An 11618-nucleotide genomic window follows, 5' to 3' on the forward strand; every position below is an offset into this window, starting at 1 on the left:
GTAGGCAGCATGGCTTGACGTAGGTAATGTTTAAATCCTTTTATGGGCTCCGAATGCATGACATAACATCTCATGTAGACTACTAGTCCTAAATCCTAATAACTTGTTAAAACCAAAAATTATGCCCAAAATCCTTAATCTCAACTCACTAGTGGTGTCCTACATGGTGGTTTCAATCCGAAACCACTCATGTAGACTCTGATAAGGAACTGGGCGTTATGCAGTTGAAAGATTGCAGATGAAGATACACAGACATACACTCCCATATAACTAGTCGTAACAATAGGTTCTTCCTGTGAGTTATCTTATGTCGCAATTATTTACATAGAAAGTTCTTCACTTGACACTTTGGTATGTGGAATAAAATGCTAGCTTCAATTTATACACAGCAACTACGAATACTTAACCGGACGAGGATGTTATGTGTGACCTCCAAATCTCCAATCCTCTATGGCGGAACGTAATGTATTGTTTTGAATAATCACTTTATGCTCCAGCCTAAGCTTTGTTACCGGAGATAAACTGTGTCTCGCAAGCCATGCTTTGATTGCTCTGTGCTCGTATGTAAAACCATCAGCGGCAACGTATGGATCCTCCATTACTTCCTGAATTAGCCATAACATAATACAAAGAGAAATTTAGACAATGAGATGCAGCCAACATAAGGCTGTGTTTGGATTGCTTTTGTGAAGGGAAAGTATAAGGCAAACAAACAAGAAAATTATAAGTAAAATTTAGTGAAAGTTAGCTAACTAGTTTAGCATCTAACACTATAGGAGAGCCCAATTGAGAGTGCATTGGAGAAACCAAGTTATCACCTGAAGTATTGGGCAGAAAAAGTGGTTAGGTGCATGAATAATATTCCTCTGTACCCTTGAAGCAACATCTGCCATATCAGCAAGTTTCTTCAAAAGCGGCAAAACTTCAGTTTCAAGATCTGGCCTATCTCTGCACCGAAGGCTGGAGCATCTCAGGGCCATCTGTGCTAGTTCCTCAGCTTCGGTAAAAGGCCAATCTGGTATAGATATGTCCAGTATGTCAGACAGCAAACCATTGGAAAGAGCAGTTTCAAAGTTTAACAAAAGCCCATCTGGGTGTTGTGCAGCCAGCAATTGGAGGACAATGATCCCAAAAGCATATAGATCAGACTTAGGTCGGACAGTTCCGGTTCTGTGATACTCTGGATCCACATAGTGAAGAGTACCAAATACAGTGGAATCCCTATACTGTGTAATATTGTCAGGCGTAACATCTGAAACGAGTTTAGCCAATCCCACATCACCAATTTTGCTCACATAATTTCTGTCCAAAAATATATTTCCCGGTTTTAGATCTCGATGAATAATAGGGTGTGGTTTCGAGTTGTGTAAAAATGCAAGCCCACAAGCTACTTCAAATGCTATCCGAAATCGAACAAACCAAGGAAGAGGATCCCTGCTGCTTTGATCAGAAACGAAATCTTCTAGGCTTCCGTTTTCCATATATTCAAATACTAAGCAACCAATCTCTGGACAGGCTCCAAGCAGTAAAACCATGTGTGGGTGGCGTAACTGGCTAAGAACTTCAATCTGAAAGTAATTGACAGAGGACAGCGCAAACCAGTACCACCGCAGTCAGAACAACTATAGTGATCATGGAAATATTCAACATATGATGGGCGAAAAAGTGAACAAGCCTAAGCTCAAGTGAGTTCACGAATATTTCGTGAATATTTTGGGTTAATAGGCATCTGCACATTATAAACAGTCAATTAAGAATTTCATTTGTTTCTGACCCAGCGTTGACAAAATTAGGTTAGGTGCACAATTAAACTTCTAAAAAGACTTAGATGTTAAACAAATGATCATGCTAATAGAAAAGAAAAGCCTCAAGCAGGCATGTGAACTTGAATGAATAGCGAAGAAAGAAATTGAGTAAAGAAAAAACCTCTGTCAGAAATTCCTTTTTCTTCTCCGTTGCATCAGAACAATGCAGAACTTTGACAGCTACCGGGGTTTTATCGAGTTCACATCTGTAAACTTTGCCGTATGATCCTTCACCAATCATCTTAGCCTCAGAGAAGGAATCAGTAGCTCTCTCTATGTCATTCCTTGTGTACCTTCTGTACCTTCTGTCATTTGACAAGAGTGCATCCATGATTTTCTTCTTCTCCAAAGATTCTCTCTCAGCTATCCTTTCGGCTATTTTCTTTTCATAAGCCTCTTTACCAAGCAATTTTTTTGCCATCTCAATCACCTCTACGGCTTCCAAATGCTTCCTTTTATCTTCTGCAGCAATTTTCTTATAAGCTCTTTCTCTTTTCAAGGCAGCATCTACTTGTCTTTCTTCTTCAAGGCATTTAGAAAAAAGATAGTGAACCTGCGCGATGGAGCATCAATAATAGTGGTCCACTTTTTAATCTACCTTGAAAACTCTCCATAAGGTAAGGAAGCAAGAAACTTAGACCCTAGTTGCTCGACTCGACTACTATCAAGGGATATCTAATCTTGCGAGGTGATTAATATCACATGTTTTGCCTTGTATAGAATGTTACATCAAACGGAGTGGATATATATTTGTACGAGACTTTCCTAATCGTTGGTTGGATATATATTTCAATCCGTTGCTGTCATCTAGACAAACATACAGGATGTAGTCTCCTTAGTGGAAAACTTTTTTAAAATTGTAGGTGAATAAGTTTGCGAATATAACCAAGGCCAAATGAAAGATGAATATAAAATCTAGAATCTCATTAATTACGGATATATCATGTGCAAACCTCCTTTTGGGTATGGATAAGGTCCTCACGAGCTCGATAGTACATGCCACGAGTGTTCATGAATTCTAAACGCATTTTTTCTACCTCTGCCTGCACATCCGACTGCAGAAAAATATGCATCGCAAATGTTAGCACAGACTAGCCATCATTGTCGCATAAAACAGTGTGTACAAACTACAAAGCAAGTAATTAGTACAATGGTACAACATGACATAATGTGACAGCAGGCAGAAAAACATAAACAAATTCACCTGCTTTGTGTCATTAGAAGCCACGGAAGAACGTTCATTGAATGCCTCAATGTCTATGGTACTATTCCCCGAGTTTTGATGATTTCCTTCTGGGAGTGGACCAGAATGGTTGGGATATCTCACTGAATTAAAGTGACTAAGATCCAACACAGATGACGCTATCTCATTAACTTCACAATCCACTGGGGAAGAATAATGGCCAGCAACTAATGCCTCAATTTCTCGGCTACTATTTCCCCAGTTCCGATGATTTCTTTCTTGGAATGGGCCAGAATGATTGGGGTACCCCTGTGACGAGCGACTAATATCGGACACTAATGACACTGTGTCAGTAACTCCACAATCCACTGTGGAAGAACGGTGGCCACCATTTAACTTGTAGATGCGTAGAGAACTGAGGTCTCTACAGGTAAACCACCACTGTCTAGAGCTGTTCTCTGCAAAATAGAGGTCGAAAAATTTGTTTTGACAAGGCAAAAGGAAAAACTAAGTACATGGAGGCCATCGATATTGAAGAGTAAGAGTTCTCAACATACCACCCCTTGACAAGGGGGTGACAGAATTTGTGATGAGCCTTTGTCTTGACACAATATAAATACTGCAAGCTTTAGGAGCCTTTTTTAGGACTGCTGATGGCACGAGAGAATCTTCTAGCTTCCTGACCATGAAACTAAATAAAAAGATAGTGACATCAGGTTCAACAGATCAAAGAACCACATGTAAGTCATAAAAGGTGTGAACGTAAAGGCTAACAGATCCATATTATCGGAGTGTAAGCTGCCAGTCAAACGAATGGCCAAACCATTTTCATGTATAGGACCACGTGATAGATAAAATGGCAAGGATAATATAAATCCCCTGAATTCTACCAATAAAACCTTACCATAGTACCCTCAAGGAAAAAAACTAAAATTAGATGAACTAGAGATCTAGAACACGCAACTGAAAAAATGCTATCAGAAATTAGCCAACTAAAAGGAGGAGAAAGAACTGTGCAATGAACAACTTATTCAATACTTCTGACATACCTTGTGAGAAAACAAGAAGTGCAGGAGCCCAACACTAAACTACTTACACCAGAGTCGGTAACATATTTAAGAAGTACTGATGCAGGATTGTCACCTTCCAGCACCAAAGTTTCAATCTAGAAAAGCGGTATTCAGAATTATACTTCAATGAAAACTAAATTTGAGCAGAACATAGCCAAAAGGGAAAAAGAAAAACCTACCTTTTTTCTTTTGCATAGTTTCTTAAATGGTAAAAATATCTTCTGAAACTCTTCTTTTGCGTCCTTCATATACATTTCCACCACATGGGTATCCAGTTGCTCAATGGGGATATTGGCTCCAGCTGCAGAATATGGCAACGCCCGCATGTGGTCATCACCAGTAAATGAAAGTAACACAGCAGTGCTGAAAATGTGAAACCTTGATGGAATTTGAACATGTTAAGTTTTAGATTAGGGGGACAAACTACAAGACCAAACTTAAAGGGGTACTTGCGGTCATTTTGGATAACTTCATATCAATTATCCGGTCTAGTCCTAGCAGCTCAGTTGTTTAGATTAGTTGGCAGTCAACTGGTTTTGGGCAAGACACCCTATTTCCTTTCTCAATGGTTCCCTCTTGTTGGTGCCAAAAAGTGCACCTTGTTCGATTGTCTTCCCAATAATGCATTATTTACCTGTACACGTGTGAGTCTGGAGTCCCAAATTGTTGGATTAGAGGTCAAAGAGGCATATAAGCACAATAGAAAGGCTAGAGTGGGAGGTGGATTAGAGGTCAAAGAGGCATATAATCACAATAGAAAGGCTAACCAGTCCACGAGCTTCCCACGATTGCAGGGTCAAGGTAAGAGTGGGATGTAGCGCAGCCTAAATCCCACAAATGGAGAGACAGTTCCCAAACCCATGACCAAGTCACATTGAGGTTACCTTACCATTGCGTCCGGACTGGCCTACAGATATATAATCACAATCCTTCTACAAATACAATTAGCTTTGCAATCCTTTGATTCCAAAGATTTCAAATCACTTCTATCAAAAAGTTAATTCTACCGTCATGAAGTTGCTATATCCAAAACATCATAGAATAAAAATGTCAAAATCCCTTTCTGAGAAATCTACATCTACCAAAAAGCTCTAATCTACATCTACCAAAAAGATTTAGGCCCCCAATTGTGTTGAGCCGGACTTGGTTAAAGGAGTAGGTGCTAGTAAAAACACCATGAGCCAACCCCAAGGGGTAGCTCAAGTGGCAATAGGAATGAGTTGAGCTATAAACTCAAACATCCTGATTTCAAAACTTGGCCACTAACCAAGCCACCTCTTTGAGCCGGCGGCAAGAGAGAAATCTCTTGTGAATCCTCTAGTCAAGATGTGGATGGTCTGCCTTTCACTGGATCGGGAAGGAGAATAGTTAAGGTGCGCATAAATGATAAGTGCCAAAATATACATATTTTAGCCCTCCAAACTACATTTGTTAGTCATTTATTTTTGTTAATTGATTTTTATTTTGTTCTTTTGTTGTTTATAGGTTGTTCGAGCCCGTTGTCCGAGACTTTGAATAAAAAGAAGATTTTAAAGAAGTTTGGGGTTAAAATGCGAAATGATCCAAAATCGGATGGTTCATTTATTATTTCCTGAAGTTCAAGGGCCTTTGTGTGATTAAGGTTTTCAATTTCTATATAAACACTTTACCAACCAATTGACTTTAGGGCTCCCTGTCGGCAGCCCGTGGAAAGAAAAGAAAAAAAAAAAAACGGCAGCAGCTTTTGGAAAAAGGTCGGCAGCAGCTTTTGAAAAAAAGGGGGGCGGCTGTCAGCGGAAAAAAAATATAAAAAGAGGAGAACGGAGGGTTGTCAGAGAAAAACACAAGCAGCGATCGAGGGTTAAAGAAAGAACAGGGCTGCAATTTCTCCCACTGTATTTTCAGTACACACTCCGACCTTTATTTTACAGTATTGATTTCTTCGAAGCTTTGTTTTTCTCTTTTAAGTTTTGTTTAGATCTCCGCACACCGGTAACTCGTATTGATTTCTGTTCTTTATTAAAGTTATTCATTGGTATTTAATTAATTGTTTTTTTTTGTTTATTTTTCATCTTGCGTAATAGAATCATGTTTCAATTTAGGGTTTCTTTTGTTTATCACATAATGATTAGTGAGTAGTGATATAGGTAGGGTCGCGGGGTGATTAGCACGCTGTGATCAGTTCGGGTACTGCTCTTTTTATCAAACAATGTAAAAATGATTTAAGATTGGAAAAATACTTCCCGCGGACGAATCTGGGCATTGTCGGAGCCCTTGTGAACGGGGGAATGGGGGTCCAAAACCCATTCTCCGCTGCGCATGGGTATACGGCGACCCTAAGGTTTCGCATCTTGCGGGGTATCTTTTCAATCCAAAATTGAACATTTTTAAGAATACCAAATTGAGCAGGTTGATCTGGACTGGTTACGAGTGCTATGAACCCTACGACTGTACCTCTTTTTAATTATTTGAAAAGAAAAGTTATTTTTCTTAAGTTTTAGTTAATCTCAAACAAAACAACAAGGGGTAGCTACCTAAGAGCTAATTTTAATTCTACAGCCCGAATTTTTAGTCAGCACACATCACCGTCTCTGTGGATTCGACTCCGGACTTACCGGATATTATGCTGCGTCGATCTCCGCCCTACGCTTGGGGCAACCCATTAATTTAGGACTAGGAAATCGGTCAAGCAATAAACTGACCTGAACACCCAAACCATCGAACTAGAAAACAACATTGCGAGGTTATAGTTAAAAACTTTTGTAAACTGAACTCTCATTTCACATTTTAACAAATCAATGATTTCTGAATTCTGAATACAATAAAAGAAAGCCCTAGCTCTACTTTATATGCAGAGATCAGTGGTTGTTAATCCTCAACTAACTGCACGATTATACTAACAGAAACCTCAACTAATTGCACGATTACAGTAACAGAAAATCACTAACAGAAATCCTAGCTGGCACACAAGTCTGAGGTCAGCTGACATCATCTGTAGTGGAAGCCACAGTATCACTTAATAATAGTGTCTTTTGAAGTATAACTGAAACTGAAAGGAAGAGGATTACATAGAGTAGGAACTGAAGTGATTCTAGGCACGACGTGGATGAGGACGAAACGATCGGCCTTGGGCATGAGGTTCTCCACCGCCCACCGGACAGCCCGACAGCTTCCGTTTCCCCCGCGGCCGCCGCCGTTGCCTTTGACGGCCACTGCCACAGTCGTCTTTGCCGGCAAATTGCGGCCGCCGCAGACGAGCATGTTTCGTTCCATGCACTCCAACGGAAGCTTGACTTCGATTCTTTCGAAGCTCTAGAGAATCCGTACAAATAACTAACAAAAGCGGGAGTGACGGTGCCGTTATATGCGGAATCCGAAAAAACGTTAATTTAAGTAATTATTAGGTAAAATTACACGGAGGCCCCCTCATCTATACATTTTAAACACAAACCCCCCTAATCTTTAAAAATACCCAAAAGTACCCCCTCATTTATAACCGTTAACCAATCAACACCCTTTTGTTTTAAAAGACCGTTAAGATGAATGAGTCAGAGTGGACAAATTTTTATAGATGTGGGAGTCAATGTAGGCGAGTTTTAAGGGATAAATTCGTCATTTTCTCTCATTATGTTAATAGAGTTAGCCAATTTTTTAATTTCATATAGATGAGAATCATGAGAGGGCCTGAATGGTTTTAAATATTATGAGGTTTCTGTGTCTAAAACATATAGATGAGGGGTTTTCTGTGTAATTTCACCTAATTATTAATAGAATTTGGATGGCTGTAATAAGAGATAGTACCATATAGAAATACTACTACGTATATAATAGTTATAAAAAAAATAGATCTCGTGCGACCTACAGTAATAAATAATACAAGAGTCCGTACATCATCGATCCTTTGTTGATATCAAAAACGTTAAAATTCAATTAGTTATTAGTTGAATTCTGACCGCGTAAATGTAAAATATATTGAAAATATTACCTTCATCAATTAGCCTAAGTCACGAGTCGCATGATGACATCACAACGAGTAGAATATGATAGTATGTGAGTTATGCACTTAGTACTGGTCCCGCTTGGTTAATCCCAAGCCTGTCAAATGAAAAAGAATAATAAAACCTTTTTGTTAACGCATATTCTTTGTTTTGTGCTTCGTAATTGGTTTTGGAGAAGCTATCCATTGTATCCAATGAAGGTAAAAGTGTAAAACTCAATATACTAGAAGTAGCATTCTTGTCAAAATTTAGGAATTCTCGTTTTCTTTTGTTGTTGGGCGGAGGCGAAAGTGGACCAAGTTTCAAATATCCTTTTTTGCAATTAGGCTTTTAATTTTTGCAATTAGGCTTTTAATTTTGGCACTTCACTATTTGTCTTTTTCTTATTTGAAATTACGACAATACCCGCCAACGTGTGAGAAAGTGGATGAACATAACCAACTAAAGGGTAATTTGGAAATTTCACATAGGATAAAGACAAAAGGTGGAGTGACAATAGCTAAATGTGGAGTGCCAAAATCACATGCATCATGCTGCGGGCAAAAAGAATAAATGATACAATATGTAGATTACATTGCACAATGGAGTAGCTTTTTAGCAATGTCCTGGATGGCGTATATAATAGTGTTAAGATTAAGAATTGAATCACTGTTTCAATATACTAGATAATTCAATGATCAAGATGCAACTCTAGGCTATATTTGAAACTTAAGGAAAGGAAAGAAAAAAAAATTCCCTTCTATTATTTGGTTGGAAGAGAAAAAGAGAAGAAGAAGAAGAAGTTTCAAGCCTAGTGAATAGTAAATTTTTCCTCTCATTTCCGTCAATTTTCTTTTCTTTTCTTTTCTTTTACTTAGGTTCCAAATAGAGCCAAGACATTTATTGAAATAAATTACATTGTCACCATTAGTCCTACTTTACTCTCTCTCTCTCTCTCTCTCTCCAAAAAGAGCCAAGACATATATTGAAATAAATTACGTACATTGTAACCATTAGTCCTAATTTTTACTCTCTCTCTCTCTCTCTCCAACACTTCGGCTGGGTTTGGCTTTGAGTAGATTAGTATGACTTTTTTTTTTTTTTTCTATTCAATTTTTTTTTTCAGATTTATTAGTTTTACATCAAACTTTTATGATTTATTGATTCGTTTTGACAAAAGAAATCAAAAAAGTATAAAATTTTGAATGAAACTCATATTCCCTCCGTTCTATAATGTTTGTCCGGTCCGTAGAACGAGAACGTAAAAATAACACAATTTTTATAAGAAAAATTCAAATTTTTTTCAATAATTCACTAAATATCGATGAGTTCTTTTAATTTATGAAAAAAGTTTTAATTTTTTCTTGAAAGAAGTGTATTATTTTTGAGTCATTGATTTGCGGACCGGAACAAACATTTTGGGACGGAGGTAGTAATTTTTTTGAAAAAGAATAAAAGGTAAAAAAAAAAAAAAAAAAAAAGAGACAGCTTTTTCCCTTCAAGCCAAACCCACCCACCATTTCACAACTTCAAATTACTACTTCAATTTCTCTCTTTCCTTAACTATCGGCCAACTTCCAATCAAGATATAAACATGCAACCAGAGGGGTAGTGCAGTTGGTGATCGGTCAGGACGAAGGGGTTTATTACCCTGAAGTCTTCGGTTTCATTCTCTTGCACTGCGAAAAAACCCTTAGGGCTACCTATGCGTAAAAACTCTTTGGGTTAGCAAAGGCTGGTGGACCGTAGAGATTTGGTCTCGTGGTGCATGCAAACTTTACCTCTGCGTTACCCAAAAAAGAAAGATATAATTAAGCACACAACTTTTACATATAAAAACACGATATTTGTAACTTGTAACATTCGAGTAATGCTTGTACATATGATTTTTATAGACCAGTTCATCAAGAAAATGCTCCTCAATCCTCACATTCAATTTAGAGACTCATACGAATTCTCCCCACATCAGATAATTTTCTGAATCTCAATAATCTGCGAATTCCTTGTCGATGGTAGCAAGAGCGGTCTCTTCGTCCTGAACAACAAAATACTCATTTTTCTCCCGAGGCCGAAACAGATAAAACATTCCAATGTAACATCCAAGGGTCACAGTCTCTACAACGATAACAAATAACCACTCTAAACTACAGTCATCATCCCTGATTTCACGGACAGAAACCCACGCCCACTTACATACCCAGAACGTTAACACACATCCATTGAAGTATCCCAGAAGTCTCATCTTCTCCAGATCCTGCGCAGCGGTTCCATCTGTCTTTGCGGCTTCCTTGAGTGTCTTGATGGACGAAAAAACCGGAACAAAAACTATCGCAAAGCCCACGTAATCGAACAGCAATAACGCCAGAGACAAATAAAAGTAGTTGCTATTGGACGGGCCAGTTTCATCGGTATAAACATGGGCTATGTTTGCGAAAACCTGAATTGTTATGCCCACCGCCAAGATTTTCTTGTCGTTGGCATGTAAACGTGGTTTTAAGATTGTCCAACCAGTCCCAATCAACATGATTACGGTTAGCAAAAGCAGAGCTCGAAGGCATTGGAATAAATAAAACCATATGTCCCATCCATGAGGGGTTCCAGTGACCTTGATGTAGTGTTTGTCCTCTGCCTCGAAAAATAGATTCAACGATTTCATTACGACCAATATGGCCATTAGAATGTGTATCTTGCGAACGAACGACCTGTTCTTGTGGCATAGATATAACCAGAAGGCCAGAAACGGCAAGTAAAGGACCGAAAAAATGAAGTAGATCATTGGCAATTGAGTTCTACCGGCTTCAAGATAGTCCTTGCCATTTCGGTCTAGGTTATAGGTTTCTACGTGAACCTGCATTGAGACAGAGGTATTATGCTCACAGTTTGAAAAAAAGATACCGAGATGGTCTGGTGAAGGGATGGGGAGGGTTTTGTTCTTCAACACAAAAGCCGGGATAGGGAGGGTTTTGCTAATGGAAGATTGAGGAGGAGGTGAGAGTTCTGCAAATGTGGCTATGGGTGGGAAGGCTTCTGGGATTTGATTGGGGGTCTCAAGAATGCATGTTTTTGCTTCCTCGGGACATATGAGAAGGTTATAGGTTTTGATGGCGAGTCGATCCCCAAAGAAGAAACCTATACGCGAGGAGTTTATTGGGGCGGTAGAGGTGGTCTTGATTGAGACATTGGAGACTTTGAGAGAGAGATGACCTGTGAGATCGAAACAGAAATCTTCAAAAAGGATGGTGGGGCGAGTGTCTGAGGAGATCTCTATTGTTTTGATGTCCCCAATTGCTATGGGAAGTTGGACAATGAGGAAGAAGAAGAGGGCGAGGAAACAGAGATGGGTGTCAGGAAAGGTAATTTGATGCATTCTTTTAGGTGATAGCTGTAAAATGGGATTGCCGATCAAAAAAATCTATATGAATTCTTTTGATCTTTTATGATTAGTGGAATTTTTCTTCCCCGTTAACCAAAAAATCTGTAGAACAGGATCACGGTGTTGCAAAGGGAGAAGAAAGAGGTGGTGGCAATCGAGGTGGAGATTAATAAGGAATGAAAGGGCATGAAAGATGCAAGACTTGGAGCAATACCAACGGTTATATACGCT

At 38.8% G+C, this 11618-nt stretch overlaps 2 protein-coding genes across 2 annotated transcripts; both read right to left on the bottom strand.

Annotated features, from left to right (window-relative positions):
* Positions 1 to 271: 271 nt before the first annotated feature.
* Positions 272 to 7376, bottom strand: LOC131325386 (U-box domain-containing protein 34-like). Its single transcript, XM_058357631.1, has 9 exons — positions 7106 to 7376; positions 4238 to 4359; positions 4038 to 4153; positions 3546 to 3679; positions 3010 to 3446; positions 2759 to 2860; positions 1927 to 2358; positions 819 to 1568; positions 272 to 605 (listed from the first exon to the last, which is right to left on the bottom strand). Exons 1-9 carry the CDS (start codon positions 7308 to 7310, stop codon positions 420 to 422), a joined length of 2484 nt encoding a protein of 827 aa, XP_058213614.1. The 5' UTR covers positions 7311 to 7376; the 3' UTR covers positions 272 to 419.
* Positions 7377 to 9998: 2622 nt separating this feature from the next.
* On the bottom strand, positions 9999 to 11381 carry LOC131326835 (protein CANDIDATE G-PROTEIN COUPLED RECEPTOR 7-like). Its single transcript, XM_058359721.1, has one exon. It carries the CDS (start codon positions 11379 to 11381, stop codon positions 9999 to 10001), a length of 1383 nt encoding a protein of 460 aa, XP_058215704.1.
* Positions 11382 to 11618: the final 237 nt, after the last annotated feature.

Source organism: Rhododendron vialii, chromosome 5a (assembly GCF_030253575.1).
Source record: "Rhododendron vialii isolate Sample 1 chromosome 5a, ASM3025357v1".
Taxonomy (NCBI): domain Eukaryota; kingdom Viridiplantae; phylum Streptophyta; class Magnoliopsida; order Ericales; family Ericaceae; genus Rhododendron; species Rhododendron vialii.

Excerpts from the sequence above, each read along its gene's own strand:
- LOC131325386 (XM_058357631.1), bottom strand. The coding sequence starts at position 7,310 with ATGGAACGAAACATGCTCGTCTGCGGCGGCCGCAATTTGCCGGCAAAG. Across the intron at positions 4,154-4,237 it reads AACTATGCAAAAGAAAAAAG|ATTGAAACTTTGGTGCTGGA; the intron begins GTAGGTTTTTCT and ends CCGCTTTTCTAG. Across the intron at positions 1,569-1,926 it reads AAAAGGAATTTCTGACAGAG|ATTGAAGTTCTTAGCCAGTT; the intron begins GTTTTTTCTTTA and ends AATTACTTTCAG.
- LOC131326835 (XM_058359721.1), bottom strand. The coding sequence starts at position 11,381 with ATGCATCAAATTACCTTTCCTGACACCCATCTCTGTTTCCTCGCCCTC.